This window comes from Mustela putorius, unplaced genomic scaffold (genome assembly GCF_011764305.1).
Source record: "Mustela putorius furo isolate JIRA1106 unplaced genomic scaffold, ASM1176430v1.1 tig00000407_pilon_pilon_pilon, whole genome shotgun sequence".
NCBI lineage: Eukaryota > Metazoa > Chordata > Mammalia > Carnivora > Mustelidae > Mustela > Mustela putorius.
Genome location: NW_025421373.1, coordinates 21473884 through 21491313, shown reverse-complemented (window position 1 = coordinate 21491313; position 17430 = coordinate 21473884). Strand labels below are relative to the sequence as shown.

The 17430-nt window shown below is 38.4% G+C and overlaps 1 protein-coding gene across 7 annotated transcripts in view; it reads right to left on the bottom strand.

The window, feature by feature from the left end:
• The window catches only part of FBXO38 (F-box protein 38), a 55059-nt gene that overhangs the window by 18142 nt on the left and 19487 nt on the right, over nucleotides 1–17430 (bottom strand). For all 7 annotated transcript variants that reach the window (XM_004737879.2, XM_004737881.2, XM_004737882.2 and 4 more), the window contains 6 exons: nucleotides 16814–16951; nucleotides 14291–14384; nucleotides 12960–13090; nucleotides 8727–8897; nucleotides 6935–7077; nucleotides 5227–5437 (listed from right to left, as the gene is read on the bottom strand). In XM_004737879.2, the coding sequence (XP_004737936.1) occupies nucleotides 5227–5437; nucleotides 6935–7077; nucleotides 8727–8897; nucleotides 12960–13090; nucleotides 14291–14384; nucleotides 16814–16951 (888 nt within the window). The remainder of the gene's footprint in view (nucleotides 1–5226; nucleotides 5438–6934; nucleotides 7078–8726; nucleotides 8898–12959; nucleotides 13091–14290; nucleotides 14385–16813; nucleotides 16952–17430) is intronic.

The window sequence follows — 17430 nt, the reverse complement described above, 5'->3', positions numbered from 1 at the left end:
AGTCTCCCATCTCAAATTCTTGCTCCACTCCAGACCTCAATTTTCTACATTTCTTTTAGTGCCCAAAGGAGGTCTGACCGTGCCTACAAATCTTCCATGATAAAAGCCAATTGATTTTCTTCTTTCATTCAATTCTTATGAACAATCATGAAGAGCAGTAGTTATCATGTACATACTCCACGCCTGGCTATCGGCTAAATGCTTTTATATACATTACCTTATTTATTTCTTATGGCAAACTCACAAGGACATTATTACTAGCCTCATTTATGCAGCTGAGGGAAGTAATTTGTGAGGATGTGAACTGAAGTCTGTTTCCTGAGTCTGCTACAGTATAGGGGCAATGAGTAGATGGGACATGTATAATCCCTGCTCTCAAAGAGAATGCGCATGTTCTAACAGAGATGTTGGATACATAGAATTAGGTCAGAAGAGACTTGCTAAGTGCTTCAACAGTCCAAGTGCAAGGGGAATATAGATGAAAAAGGAGCAACTAGTTTTCCTGTTGGGCAGGGAAGTTCTCAGGGATGGGAGGTGACACTTCCTAAACACTGGGAAGCTTGCTACATTTTCCAGAGGAGTTAAGTATTCCAGTGACAGAAAGAATAAGTGTTTGTACTGAAATGAGGGTGTAAAAGAAAATAAGGCTAAAAAGGCAGCCTAGGCCACAGGCTTTGAAAAGCTTAGAAAGTCCTGCTAAAAAGCTCAGAATTATTTCTCATATGCAGAGGCAGACTATTAGAATGGAAGTACATTCATACGCCTATGTGGATAGGGTTTTCCAAAGTTGCTGAGCAAGAGCTTTTTAGGTTGCAGGGTAACCTGTAGAGGTATTTCATATAATATCCAAAAGTTACTTTATATTAACCTCTCTCACTGCATTCTTCCTTTGGATATTTATGAAGCAGCCACTCCAATGTGTCACTGTTCCTAGGTGCAGAGAAAAAGTGGTGAAATCCCAAGAAGACGCAGCAGTTGGTGTGACAAAGGGGCGAGCCTGGCACAAAGGAAGCATGGTGTATGAGGTGGGAACAGGCCAGATCATGTAGGGTTTTATGGCCCCAATCAAGAAACTGAACTTTTTTCCCCTAAGGCAGTAGGAAGCTACTGGAGTCTGAAGTAAGGGAGCAACGTCATCGGGTGTATGTTTTAACAACACTGCTCTGGCTGCTCTAAGACCTAATTTTAGCTGATCAAGAGAGAAAGTAGGGTGCAGTCTGAAATGTATTAAAGCATTCAGATAAATATTTTTTACCTGGTCACCCTGCCTTCTTAGATTAAAAAAAAAGTGGTATAATTGTGGTACAACAGGCAAGGAGAATGTAGACTGAATGGCAAGATGCTTTGAAGACAGTCAAAAAAATTCTTGCTAAAGGACTCGATGCCATGGAGAATAGACAGTAAAGAAAAAAAGAAAGAGTATCTTGATTTTTAAATGAGATGGTAATACCCTCGGGCTACAGAAAGTGCAAATGATTCTTGGTTTAGATTTTTTTGTTTCAGAGTATCATTAGGACAGTAAATTTTTTTCAGAGTAATTTTAACTTAACAAAAATTATGTACGCTATCTTTTAATCAAGTATCAATGCTTACCAAATGTTTTGCTCAGTTTAAATGTTATTTCAGTTGTAAAAAAAATCCTGTTTTAATATGTAAGCATAAATCTTAACGGATCTGAGCAGTTTTTTACAAAAATATTAGCTGGTCTCTTCTATAAAAGCCTGATTAGAAATTCAAAACCTTTATTAAATGTACAAAATAAAGGAGAACTCACTGTCCTTTAAGAAATGATTTATATGCAATAATTTCTAATATTAAAAATGTTATTTAGTGGTTGACAATTATCTGCCCAAAATATAAAACAGAATGCATTTACTGTGATTTTTTTTCACACTACAGTTCACCCTTAGACTTCACTTCTAAAGATTTTCCATAAATCAATGGTTCTCAAACTGGGCTCCAGACCAACAGCATTAGCATCACTTGGGAACTTATGAGAAATGAAAATTATGTAGCCCCACCCAGACCTATTAACTCAGACCCTCTGAGCGCTAAGCCCAACAACCTGTGTTTTGACAAGTCTTCCAGGTAATTCTGAGGCACTCAAGTTTGAGAATCACTGCCAAAAATAAAAGCTGCAGAGCAATTCACCTAGGTTAATTCATCTGAATGCAGGGCAGAGGACAGTGGTGAGGAAAGGGAGAGGGGCACACCATTTTTAAAAGTAGTAAGTACCCAGAATTTATGTGATAAATCAAGATAGAAACTTAGCAAAATTACATAGAGGCAAAACTATGCTTTATGGTTACAATTAACTCAAAAGTAATTATATTAAAATAATTTGGCAAAATGCTTTAGCAATTATAAAAGCATGATTTTGACACATTGTAATTTTATGTTAGGCAAATGTGAATTGTTAGAAAATATGAATATCTATTCCTCAATTTTAGAGTGCTATAAAATGCAGGTAATGAACTTAAATTCTCAATTAACTGGCCCATAATAAAGGATTCTAAATCTTAAGAATTTTGGAAGTACAAATCTAAGAATGATAATCTTGAGCAAATTATAATATTTTGATAAATCACTACTCTCTAAAGCAATGAAGTCTTATTTCCAAAATCATGTATTACCTTAATGATAATGTTTGCTGAAAAACACCCATGACTTATTATAGCAGTTTATAAACAAAGCTACTTAACTTGTATAAATTTTAATTTTAGAATTACATGATGCTCTTCTTTTAAGCTCTGCTAATTCATGCAAGCTGATTAAGTTAAATAAAACAGGGCATGAAAGAGTGGGGGGCCTCTGCTTCATTCTGGGGTTGTTCCAAGACCACGTAGAGGCCCATGCATGAAGTTTTAAAATTCTAAATTAAGGAAAGTCAACATATCAACACGACTTTCAAACGAAAATAATTTTTAAATTATCAAGATCATACCTAAAGAGTGGAAGCATCAAATGTTAATCATTTCAACAAATACCAGGTCCCACTGATTCCTTTTAGTTTGAATCTCTGTACCACTATTTAAAGAAACTTCTTTTGCTTCTCTTTCATATTTGTTCTTTCCACCCCTGGTTTTGATCAAAAGTCACACAGCCTTTCTCCAGTTCCTATTTTTTTATTTAAAAGAACTGACCTGATACATACATAACATACAAATAAATACAATGCCAACTCAGGGAGATCTGTGGAACCAATGTTTTAGGATAACCTGCAGTTCCCTATAGTATTGTCATCATCAGTGGTGTTCTGAGCCTTCATCTAGTTGAAGGTGTTTAATTCTTCAAACCTGGTATTAATGTAGCTCCTTTGCTTATGAGCCCTTAACAGCATTTGAAGATAGTGTACTTGACAATATATACCTCAAAATGTGGTCTGTATGCAAGTCTCTAATCTACTGAAATCTTAGTTTACAATGTTAGTAGATTTAAGTTCCACTGTTCTCTCCTATAAATCAAATATAGCGTTCTTGTACACATTTTGGTCTCTGCTGCACCAGTATGTGACTTCACAATGGAGGCATTCTCCATTCTGTACGGAGAAGCCTATGGCTCATCTAACTTCCAGTGGAGACTATCATCTGTCCAGTATATCCACTCCAACCACAACTGGGTTCCTAGGATCTGCGCAGGTCTGCGCTAAAGCTGCTCTAACAGTTTTCCGTGGACGGTCTGTGTCCTCTGAAGTCCAGGTCCCTATGGCATCACCGATGAGTTATAATGGCACTAAGGGAGAATAAAGCTAACAGACAACATCTGACCTCCTCTTCCTCCTCCAGTACTAGCACCTGCCGGCTCTCCACTTCTGTCTTTGTATTTTGGAGGTGGATGTCAGGGGGAAGAATTAACCGTAAGTTTCAAATGTCTAAAAGTACTCATGTGGAAATAAAAAGTATGAAGTTGTATATAACCATGTTTACTTCAAAAAGTCAAAAGATCAAAGGTAGAAACAAAGGTTTGGAATTCATCGGCATATTCCATGATCGGAATTCATCAGAATATTCCATATTCCAATGATAACAAAGCTAGGAAACTGAAGGAACTTCTGTAGAGAAAATGATAGAAAAAAACTGGGAGATCAAGGACTGAAGTAGAACAGAGGGGATACTGAAAGCAAAGGAATCCGAGCAGGCATGCCTGGTGAGACACAAGGAAAACAGTTTCGGAAATTCCAAGAGAAGAATTATTTCAGGAAGGTAGAAGCGGGCAACAATGACAAATGCTGCTCAGATGTCAAATATGACAAAAGAGGAGAAATGACCACTAGCATTCTCAGGAGAGCCACTGGTGACTTTGCCAAGAGCCAAGGAGAGTTCTACAGAGAACACGTGAAGTGAAGACAATGCCTAAGATGATGATTAGATCAGGCCCTATAATAAACTAAGAGCAATCCTCAAGGAATGTATGCTCTATATGCCCTATGCTTTCGTGATGAAAGCAGGGACATAACATCATGGGACCCCATTTCTCAGTAATCACTGTGTCCAAGAGAATGAGTAAAGGGGCAATGAAAACAAGATAGCTTGAAGAGATTCCTTTTCTGATTCTTACGGGCCAACTGGGAAATTGGAAAACTTAGTAAGAAAACAACTTCCCTTCATCCTCACTCCCCAAGAGAGGGCCATACAAGCCCAAGAGCACATGGGCTGATAGAGCAGGTGTTCCGTCAATACTGAAGAATGCACTGGTAATTACATAAGTGAAATTCAATAGGTCTTTATTGGCTCATGTACTTATTTGGTGGGTGTTTGTGAAGACTTAATGATGAAAGGTGTCCAATGTCTAGCTACAATGTCTAGCACATGACTGCCATTCATTTTTTTCAGTTCTAGAACATCCAAAAATGGTCCCTCAATGAAGTTCTATCTACTGATCTACTGGTCAGGAAGACATAAAGAGATGTTCCTTCACCCAAATCCTGAAAGTTAAATCACAGGCCAGGTCTCTAAGGCTCACTGTACCCTGTACACCATCTAAGGCTCACTGTACCCACTGTACACTGTTACAGAGGCTAGGGACAAGAGGCATCATAAAGATAGCTTTGAAACAAGCCAGCAGATAGGCACATTTCATCCCTGCCCCATTTGCCTTGTCAACCAGGTCCCCCATATGTAAAGTGACAAACTGCCATACGGGGAGAAGGAAACAGAACAGGGTCAGAGAAATACAATCCAAAGTAAAAATCACTTCTGTGTGGAGCTCACAAAAGATCTGGGTTACCGTCGGCTGCAAACTGCTGCTCTCCTGGCTGCAGGTCTTGCCGGAAGTCGTTCTCCTCATCAGAGTCATCTGGGTGATGGTGATTGTTGTCATGGATGTTGGCATTATTCTGGGCATTGTTATCATTGTCATTGTTGGAGTTCTGGTTGCTAACAAGGGCCGAGGAAACCCCAATTCCCGTTCCTGCACTCAGGCCGACTCGAGCACAACCCTAAGGCGAGAAGAAAACACATGTGTATTCACTCTGGTTAGTATAGAACACTTCGTTTTTCATATTCCTCCATTTCACCTTGATCTAAGAATATTTACAGAGCACTACTTTCACATATGTATCAAGCACCTCATTAGAGGTTCATAAGACTTCAAGCAAGATGCAGTGCTATTGGTCTGGATTTACAGATAATGAAATGCAGTGGAAAGAGATCTGGGTAAGAGACCGGTAGGTGCTAGAGCTGGGACCTGAAACCCAATAATCTGACCTCCGATCCTGAGCCTTCCCCGCTATACTGTACTGCTTGCACAGTGGGAATGTAACCATTAAGAACTGAAGGAGAGAGAAGATAATTAACTGAAGCATTGTTTTTATTACAATGACAGCAAAAGTCTTTTTTTTTTTTTAATATTTTATTTTTTTATTTGACAGAGGAGAGAGATCACAAGTAGGCAGAAAGGCAGCCAGAGAGAGAGGGGGAAGCAGGCTCCCCACTTAGCAGAGAGCCCTACGCAGGGCTCGATCCCAGGCCCCTGAGATCATGACCTGGGCCGAAGGCAGATGTTTAACCCACTAAGCCATCCAGGCGCCCTGGTTAAGCAGTTTTAAAATAACATTTCGTACAACAGACAATCTCAGGTTTTCCAGGATTTTCAACTGCACAGAAGAGAGAAGAGCAAAGTAAAATATATCCAAAATGAATCCCTAATCCATATTTACATCTGAGGTTCTTTTTTTTTTTTTTTTTTTTTTAAAGATTTTATTTATTTATTTGACAGAGAGAAATCACAAGTAGATGGAGAGGCAGGCAGAGAGAGAGAGGGAAGCAGGCTCTCCGCTGAGCAGAGAGCCCGATGCGGGACTCGATCCCAGGACTCTGAGATCATGACCTGAGCCGAAGGCAGCGGCTTAACCCACTGAGCCACCCAGGCGCCCCGACATCTGAGGTTCTTAATTAGAAATTTAATCTCCCGGGGAACCTGGGTGGCTCAGTGGGTTAAAGCCTCTGCTTTTGGCTCAGGTCATGATCCCTGAGTCGGGATCGAGCCCCACATCTGGTTCTCTGCTCAGTGGAGAGCCTGCTTCCCTTTCTCTCTCTCTGCCTGCCTCTCTGCCTACTTGTGATCTCTCTCTGTCAAATAAACAAAATCTTAAAAAAAAAAAAAGAAAAGAAAAGAAATTTAATCTCCCAACTAATTACTTTCAGTAATAAATTTTGACCTAGCTCAAAATTTCCACCTTTGTTCGTATCTCACCTTCAGCTTACGGAACTGACAGAGACAGCTTTCCACTTACTTTTTCCTTTCCCTTCTCTGGAGACCCCTTACCAGAGCAAGACACCATTCAAATTATAACCTGTATGCCTTCATTGTAAGACGGCAGTAAAAAGTCCAATTGTAATAATGTAAGGGCATATTATTAGGAAAAAAAAAATCACTGAGGTTTTGTTTTCCTCCTTGAGTATTAAAATAAACAATTCCCTCAAATGTGACTTACTTTGGGTGGTTCACGAAACATCTGGTCCAGTGAAATAAACTCGAGGCTGGGCAACAATTCAATAAACTGGCCAAAGGAGTCCAGCTTCAAAGCATGGCACCGCACTAAGTTGATATCGACCAATCGTGTCCATCTTGAGTGATCTGTTGGGAGAAATGACATGGCCAGAGAGTTTAACTAACACTTTGTCCATTACAGATGAATTCTGCTTTAGGTCACAAAGATTTTCAAAACCTTTTCCTTTAAATAACTTTGATTTTATCTCTCATGATCTCAAAAACTTGATGACTAAATTATGATGTCTTCTTACCTAATTTCATTGTGGAAACTACATGGCTTGGGAATTATTAACTTGAAACCAAGTGAACCTTGATCTAAATGTGATCCATTCAACAACCTACATGCCTATTCAACAATAGGACACTAAAGAAATGTTGGTGCATCCATTTAATAGAACATTATGCAGCTATTAAAAAGAATGAAGGAAAATTGAGTATGCTTGCTATGGAAAACTCTCCCCCAAGTACTCGTAGTGTAAAAACCAAGCTTACAGGAGAGGGTATACCTGAAAAGGTCCTTTGTATATATAAATCATTTTTAAATGCTACACATGTATAGGCTGCAATATGCACAAAATAATCTGTCCAGAGAATATACAAGAAACTGTTGATGGTGGTTACCTTTGAGAAGAGGAGACTTTTCATTTTGTACCTTTCTGCACTGTTTGGTATTGTTTACCAAGTGCAGGTATTACTTTTAGTTTTTAAGTGTTAACAGGAGTTCTGAGTGATGGGATTATAGGCCATTTTTTGTTTTCTTCTTTATACACTTCTGTATTTAAGAAAACAAACAAACCAAAAATCCAATAAATGTTATTTTTTAAAAGTGATCTATGCCTGCTACCACCTAAAGTTTGTATTTCCCAATAACTTCTTGGTGCAGCTGGGCTAGGGACAGAATTTCCACTTCCAGTAGGGGAGACATGGCCATTCTAATGAGTAAACTCAAGAGATGCTCCAGAGCCTAAGAAGAGGCTGGAGACGGGCTCTATAAGGAGCTACAGAAGCCCAAAGAGGCAACTCAGATAGGAAAGGAGGCTGTTTTGCAGAGGTCAGTGAGGGGACTTGATTTGGTAAAGAGGATGTCACAATGAAAACTCTCTAGCTTGGAATTTATTTAAAGGTTTGTGAATTTAGGTATTTAAGAAGGGTCCTGAAAGAAACAAATAACAGCACTCTCTTGGGGAGGAAAAAGAACTCCCCATATAAGGAAACGTATCAAGTACAAAAGTCACACTCTATACACAAGGGGTCGGGTCAGCGGGGAAGAGCTGAAAAAGCTTAAAATTTTAAGGCAAATGAAAACTTCACAAGTTAATGCTAAATATGTCACCTAACTAAAGTTTTTTTTTTTTTTTTTTTTTTTTTTTTAAATACATACCCACTTTGTCCTTTCAGATGATGTGCCATTTGAAGGTATTCAGAGAAAACAAATGTAATATCCCAGGCAATAATTCCTAACCTTAATTTTATATGCCTGGCTCAAAAAAAAATGAGGGCAGTTGACTCCATAACCCAGACAGTGCCAATTTCTAGGCAGAGAACATCAGGAGTTCAAAAAGCAATGACAGAATACTTCCAACTTGGTTATCAAAAGTTCCCAGCACTTGTATGACCAATCTTATAAATATCTACATTTTACATTAGGAATACAATTCATATCACACACAGAAAATAAAAATATATATTCTTTTGAGAGCAGGCAGACATAGCCATAGTTAAGCCTACAGTACCTGAGATCCAATTGTATGGGTTATGAAGATGAGGGCAATTATAAATTGCCAGGTATTTGATACAGGAAAAAACTTCATTGACTGCCTTCATGCCTATATCGGTGATGATACCAGGATTTTCTACCACATCAGCCAAGCCATACTTTACCAGATCTGCATTCGCCATTCTACCTAAATAGAAATCAGTTAAAAAAAAAAAGATTCTTAAATGTCATGGAATGTTGCTGAACTCTTTAACATCCAGTATATTACTCTCTATGATCGTTGTGTTTCATCGATCCATCATCAGGTTCAAGTCTGAATACAATTTTAGGTGCAAAATAAAAATTTATATTAAAAGTCAAGGGATAGCTAACAGAAACATTTTCAATTCTCTAGAAAAGGGAAAAAAAAAGTAAAAATTCTTAAAGTAAAACTGAGGGATATATTGCATTGGTTCACACTTACAGTGAAGTTTTAGCTTTAGCTTTTAAAAAGAAAAATAAGATCTTAAATATGTAATTCTCTTTTACGGTATCGGGATGTTTTTGGAGTCAGGTATGCCCAGGCATAGAAAAGAGTAAACTGGTAATTCAGGGTCATTCTTAGAACACATGGGATTGGTTAGTAAAGATGTGACCATCCCCAGAAAACGGAATTCTAACTCAAATACACCTACCCCCTCTGCCAATGAGCTTTAGTGCCCCCCCATCGTGCAGGCACGCGGGGGGCTGGGGGTTGGGGATGGGTATCAGTAAAAGATAATCCTCGTCCTAAACTGTGGTGACACTGGAAATCAACCTCATTCCTTGTCTCCTGTCCTCATTTTCCCCCTGTTCCTGTCCTTACTCTCCAGGATGGTCTGCTTGACTACAAGCAACCTGAAGGAAAAGGGACTGTGTCTAGTTAGGTGACAGTCACATTTTCAATGACCAGCAGGGTGCTGGGGAGACAGGAACTTAATAAATGTCTCTCACAATCCTTACTACTGATGAAGTCCCAGAACCTAAGTCAGGTTCGGTGGGGTGAGGAGGTTCGGAGCCGACGACTAAAGAAAGAATTCTTAAGACGTCATTGGTGCAAAATGGTGGTTTATTAAAGCACGGGGACAGGACCCGTGGGCAGGAAGAGCTGCTGCTGCTGCCCCGGGTTGTGAAGGTGGGCATGTTATATACCCCACGGTTGAGGGGGAGGTGGTGAAGGAATGGGGGATTTCGACAGAGTTCTCACATGCTAGGGAGGGTCTACAAGGTGCCGGGAGGTGGGGGGGGGGGAGAGTCTTTGCCCTTATGGCCTATCATTTACATTCCTTTCTACCCCAGTCTCCTCCAGTTTATGGTGGGAGGGGGACATTAGGGCTTCAGGAACCAAGAGTTATTTGCCTTTGGAAATTTGTGCTATTGATAAGGTAACCTCCCTGTTTAGGTCTCTAGGACATCTTGTAGGGCAAGGGAGATTCCTGTTCTGCAGGATTGCGATCCCTGCAAGTTAACCATTTATCGTTTTATGGCAGTCAGGGGTGCCTGAGGAATGCTACACATATGGAGGGGAGTGGGTGAAGAGGGGGTGCAAGGCGCCAGCTTTTGCTTTGTCCTCAGCCAGCCTCCTGCTCCCTCATCATTACCACCTGCCACCAAGTACAAAGAAAACACTGTTGCTCTGGTGAAGATGCCCCACACACCTTACAGGGATTTAAAACAACTATTAACTCCAAACTCTTCCTATTTTACTCTCCACATAGTTTCAGTCTCTCACCTACAGTCCACATTTTTGATATTTATTGTCCATTTTCTGCAGATTTACCTTAATTCGTCCTTTACAATTCAGCCGAGCCATTTTCTTTAGCCTGCTGTAAAAACATTTTTCTTACCCTTTGGACTTGAAATTTTTCTAAGGATTGGGTAAATCTTGAAATGACCCTGTTTCTTTTCTGCATAAATGTTGTAACCTGACATAACATATCCATCATACATTCATTCCTTTGAGACCACCACCTTCTTCCACCTCTTGGGTTCTCCTTGATTGTCATGTTCCCTCAAGAACTCTGATGACATCACCTAGAACACATTTCTGTTTCTTTTTCTTTAGCCCACAGATCAGCTAAAAGTAAAAGCTACCATTTACTAAATGCTTTCTAAGGGTCCGAGATTGTATGATAACAGTGGTTTTATTACTGACGACTCCAAACCACCCATGGAAAAAATGACAAGTGGTCTTATCTCTACTTAACAAATGAGAAACCATGGACTTAAGAAGTAACTTGCCCAAGGTCCCATCACTTGTTAGAGGCAGGTCTCAATACCACCTCTCCCCGTCTCCAAAGCCCCAGCACTAAAAACAACACTGCTCTGGTTTTTAATGAGTTTTATATCCCTATCACCTTTGAATAAAATTCTGCTATCATAAATCTATGAAAGGAAAACCCCCCTGTAAGTATTCATCTTTGGAACACTTTTCTTCTACCCGTAACACACAGCATCTGCTTTTCAGCACATCCATTTCCCCAATATGGCCCTGTCATTTTTCCCATAAATGTATGGGGCACAAAGGTTGATATTTCTATTGGTATTTGGCCAAGTCTTCATAACAAAACAGAGATCCAAGTTCTACTAGAGGTGATGCTACCCCTACCCTCAGGAGAGGCACTTCAAAATCTAAATTACTGCGAAGAGTGAGATTAAGTGGCAAAGTATGAGCAGTGACCACACGTTCCTCCCTGGATGCTGCTAGAGGCACCTGGCGCCTACAGTGATAGATAATCCTGGGCTGTCTTTGGAGGGTCGGAGGCAAATATGTATCTGGAGAAATGGATGAACTGCAGCAAATATGAAAACAAGAAATGTTTATGAAAAGGTCAAGACAGAGATTTCAATATGAAAGACACTATGAAACATGCTGAAAAGCGTAACGTAGCAGTAGTCTAAAGATAAAGTGCTTTTCTACGGAATGTGTCTTTCAGGGAAAGAGACACAATTGGGAAATAGCTGGTTATAAAGATAACCCTCAAGAGAGAATCTTTCAGTGGGCCTAAATGTGGCCATCTTGAAAATACAAAATTTGTCAAGTTTTGAGCTTTGGGGAAGAGGAAAAAATAAAATTACAGAAAGCTGAAATTTTTGCTGGGTTACGCAGAAGGTACTGTAGAAACAAGACAGAGAATGTAAGCAACCTCATTCAAAACCAGAAAAGCCTGGTATCAAATACATTAATTTTATATGAAATGACTATACTAGGTTAGCATTCTAAAGCTACGTTGGTGAAAAGCCAATCTTTTTCAAGGTTATACAATAAAAAAGAATTCCTATTAAACTGGCAAAAAGATAATGATTTGATTTCTTAATCCTTCACATGTAGTAATGAGCACTGCAACAAAGAAAAAGCAAACAAAACAACAGAGATGTCTACTAAAACTGAAAAAGGACAACAGTCACTTGTTTGACCTAGACTGTCCTGACCAGAGGAATCAAGTCTTGTGTTCTTTTAGGTGCAAACTAGATCCTAAGAAAAAATGCCATCTGGTATGACAGTGAGTTTAAGAAAGACTTGTTAGAAATTACACGGGGAAGAAACAATTCTTGCAAAAAATAAAAACATGCTGACGGTGGAAATGCTCTTGCATGTCTGATTAATGTCATGTAGGAAAAAAGCTTGAATAATGAATTGACATGCATTCAAACCCAAAGGAATGAGTTCCCAATTGTAAATACATTCCAGAAAATGCTGTCAACAAGCCTTCCAACAGCAATCATCATCAAATGAATACTGACCATTATGTGCTCACACTATCTGGGAAATCCAGAACCCCCAGCGGGCTTATTATGGAAATGAAGAGCATGGACAGGGAATGGGACCTCATCTGAGAGGACCATCAAAAGCTTCAAGAAGTGTGGCAGATCAAATTCAACAAATGGAACCAAGGATGACATTCTGTGAAAAAAATGAAGCAGAATGGGAAAGAAACTTGGGCAGTAAAATGAAGACAATATCAAATGTAGGTAAGGATTTTTTTTTTTTTGCATACTGTTAATCGTTATATTTTCTATAATATGCTAAGTCAGAGGCAACACGGGGGGGAAAAAAATCACTGACACTTCAAGTTTAAATTAAAAGTTCCTTTTTCAAGAAGGCAAAGCCCGTAAGACTTTAAGCTGTCTTATATTCAAGAAAATATCACGCATCTTAATTCAAGTTTCAGTTTTTCAAGTAAGTTCTTTACAGCAATTCTAGGGAATAAAATGGTTGATTAAGTCTTACTCTGCAGCAAAAACTCATCTACATATCCCAGATGAAGTGTTTCAAACTGGGGGAACTCCAGCTCTGCCATCTTTAGGGCAGAAAAGACGCCATCTTTGGTTAGGGAAGGCTGGATCCGAACTTCATGTAACCTATGGAAAAAAAAAAATATCAGAGTAAAATAAAAAATATCAGAATCAAAGGTTCTTCCTAGCATAAGGCTCCGAAAGAAATTCACCTTACTGAGATGTCACATGCAAACAACTTTCCTCTACCAAAAAGCATTAGAGATGTTTCCTGTAAAGGAGCATTTTGTTAAGTGTGGACATGTCTTAGGTGGTACACTGCAGTTACATTAACAGCAAGTTACAAAATAAGAATCGTATATGCTTTCTAATGTTTGCTTAAACCTGATTAAGTCCAAGTCAGAATCTGCAACTGGTGCTGATTATTCAACATCTTTTTTTATGCTGCTCTTAAAAGTGCCATTTTAACAAAGATCATAGTTCCATAACGAGTAAGAATACCTACTTGCTAATACTTAGAAACAGTTTTTTTTATACTCATAACATTCTTTTTAAGCGTTTTGAAATCAAGAATTTTGAAACTGAAAGAAACGGTTAACTAGGGGCACCTGGGTGGCTCAGTAGGTTAAAGCCTCTGCCTTCAGCTTGGGTCATGGTACCAGGGTCCTGGGATCGAGCCCCACATCAGGCTCCCTGTTCAGCGGGAAGCCTGCCTCCCCCTCTCTCTCTGCCTACCTCACTGCCTGCTTGTGATCTCTGTCAAATAAGTAAGTAAAATCTTAAAAAAAAAATACTTAACTCAATTTTAATACAATATAAAAGCAGAGGTAGACCTTTGATCTGCAGGATACCATAAACGTGGCATAAACTGATATAAAGATATTATATTAAAAATATAAAGGTGTTACAAGGTCAGGATTCTTAAAAAGCTGACTTAAAATACTGATTTCTGAATAGCAAACAGTGTTACCAACTAGCTAAAATAATTCCAAAAATCAGAGAAGGTTGAAAGAATGGTTCCCAAGAGAGCTGCAGACACCAGCATCAGTGCTGACTTCTGGTGGACCTCCAGAATGTTGACTGCTTTTCTCTGATGAGACCACACCCCTGCAAGAGCTTGATGGGTCTGGAGGGCAGTTCAGCTGTCATCAGTTGTAAAAGAAGACTATCACTACCAAGTGATGCTCTAATGCTATTTAAACAACTCCTTTATATTTCACATCTAGACAAGGCATAATCAAACTTCCTATACACATTCCCCCAATCTTTGCAAAACAGGAAAAAACACTACTCTAAGACAAAAGACAACATCAAGAAGAAACATACCTACGAGCAGCAGTGATAATGAGGTAACCAAGATCTACTTCAAGAGCATTTTTGCAAGCTCCCAAAACGATAGTATGCAAATTTCTAAAACCACCTAGGTTAAGGGAGAAAAGGAACAAAAACAGTATTTCCTTCGACCACAGCACTTTTAGTAAAGTATTTAGATGCATTTTAGATGACATTTATCTGGTTAAAAGTAAATCTAAGTAACTCAAATTAGTAACTCAAAATGAATTGCAATGACCGGTCATTTCCTAAGAAGAGATGAAAACAGACACTGTCTTCCTGAAGAGGCATTCTGATTGTGTTGGAAAATTACTCCAAATTATTGAGACTGTTAAAAGAAAGGATTTTCAGGAAGCTAGAAGTTCGTAAGGGAACTGTAAAGAAGGGATCCTGACATTTTCTAGCCCAAGTCTGAACCTCCTATGTATCATAGGGAACAAGACCACCACTCCTTTAACTTCAGCTGTTTTATGTTTTTGAAACTTGTAAATACAGAGCAAAAACAGTATGCAAATTATTAATGTATAAAGCACAGTGAATTTTCACAAGATTGACTTTAAACTTTTATGAAGAGAACCACACAATATGCACTTCTGTGTCTGCCTTCTTTTGCTGAAATTTCTGTTTAGAAGATTCATCCACATTGCTGCATACAGTGGCAGTTCATTCACTCTCACTGCTGTGTAATATTCTCTTGCACAAATATGTCACGTGTGAATCACCCATGCTGCTGCTGCTGGGTATTTGGGCTGTTCCATCGGGAGGCTATTATGAACAGTGCTTCTATGAATAATTTGGGGCACTGTCTCCTGGTGAAGATATGTATGCATTTCTATTGGCTTTAAAACCAGGGAGACAATAAATTAATAAAATCAGGAAGGCCGCTGTTGCTATGCACAGACACTACCAAACAATATTTCAAGGGAATGTATCAATTTATACTCAGCCCCAGCAGTGTATGAAAGCCCTGTAAGTCTCTTTCCTATCAGTCATACTTAGGCATAGTCATTTTAGTGCTTGTGTATCACACTGTGGTTTTATTTTGCATTCCTCTAATGATTAAGGGCATTTCTCATTTTTTCATGTCTATGAACCATTTGGTTATCCCCTTTTGTGAAGTCTTGTGTATTCTGGTTGTATCCTTGTTTTTCTTACTGGGTTGTCTGCCTTTTTCTCATTAATTTTAGTAGTACTTCATATACTCTAGACACAAGTCCTTCATTTGATACCTGTATTGCAAATAGATTCTCACACTCTGAAGCTTTGCTTTTCATTCTTAATCATACCTTTTGATGAACAGAAAAAAATTTTTAATATAGTAGAGTTTATCAATTTTTTGTTTATGGTAAGTATTTTTTGGTATCCTGTTTAATAAATCTCTGCCTACCCAAGGTTAAAGAGACATTCTCCTACTTTTCTTTTTTAAAGGAATGTTTTGTTTTTCACATTTGGATCTATGATTCATTTGGAATTAACTTTTATGTGAGGTATAACTGACTCCTTAATTAAAATATAAGGCAGAGTCATTCTTAAATGCTCATAAGGGGAGAAAAGTCTGTTTTTCTTTCAGGACATTTACACAAACTCTTTACTTTTGGCATCTGTAGTCTTCTCTCTAATGAATGGCTCCACTGTGGTCTTCTTATCCCCTCTCTGACTTTTTCCTGTTAGTTCAGCCATGCACAATAAAAATAAAGCTGTTGACCCTAAGGGAGCCTGCTCCATCCCCTCCACAATTTAATTAAAGTGTACTTCCACCAAACTTGACAAAATGCCTAAAAATGCCATGCTTACTCACATTTTAATAGTATTAGAAACATCAACTTGTACCAACAGTACTTAAAGATACTCTATTTGTATTCTGAATATACAAAGTTAGATTGTTTTTTTCTCAACAGTTAGTTATCTATCTCGCTAAATTCTGTGGTATCTGAGATAAACATCTTTATGAGATGTTTAACATGGAGCACATTGTTATATATCATTATTTAAAATATAATTAAAGAACCTAGAGAGTAAAATATACTTTCCATTTAAAAGCCATTATCTGAGATGAAGCTAATATCCAAGTGCAAACATGAAAGCACTGATATACCTTAAAGTATTAGACAAACGTGAGACATTATCATTACTAATCCCTGAGTTCTTTTGTAGGCCTAAAATGTCCAAGTCAAAAACCATCTCTTTTCACCAACAGACTCTAGAAATCCCTGTTAATATTTTTCAGAAAAATTCCAAATATAACAGCTGTCTGGTTAACTAAGTAATACGAATTAATAAAACAGAAAACGTGCTTTAACACTCTACTATTTATATTGAGAAGGCTTAGCACTGCATAAAAAGAAAATAAGTACTAGTCCATACTCACGGTTACTTACTGTCCATCAAACGCACCAGACAGGGTAATTACTAACAAGCAATTTCTTTTAAAAAGACTCACAAAAGAAGCTAAATAAAAGCATAGTAATTTTAAAAACTGATTTGTAAAGTTTTCAGTAACTAAAGAAAAATTAATACCTGATCTCCAACTGTCTTCAACCACGTGTTGGATAAGACCTCCAAGGAAAGGGACTCGAACCATTTCCAAATGTTCCAAGTTTCGGGCAGACGCTAAGCCTGTTACTAAAGGGACATACTTCAAGGAGTTTGTTGGCCCTAGAGGAATAAAAAATACTTCAATGGAACAATGTAAATTTATTTAAAAGTGAATTTTCAAACCAGCAGCTGAAATAACTTACAAATTCTATGTGCGAAACTGAGAGCCAAGTAGGTAACTCTCTGTAATTTGTATCTATTAGAACGTATTAGCCTGATAAAGATGTATTTATTTATTCAGCGTAAGGATTTTTTAGTAACGCTGGAGGAACATTTAGTATTTTTTGTAAATCCCCTGAAGTTTCAATAGTTTTGAGTTCAAATACTAAAGGGAGACAGCTGAGTTGAGGATGTGGTCCTTCACCCAAGTAAAGAGCTGGGTCATAAATACCTCTCTCTGGGAGCAGTGCTGTAGGAGGGGATATGGAAGATCACAAGACACAGGCCTATCTGCCACAGAGCTTGCCAAAGACATGGAGATAAAACTGAATAATCTAAGAATACAAAGACATGACACATCTACTATAAAAATAGTATCT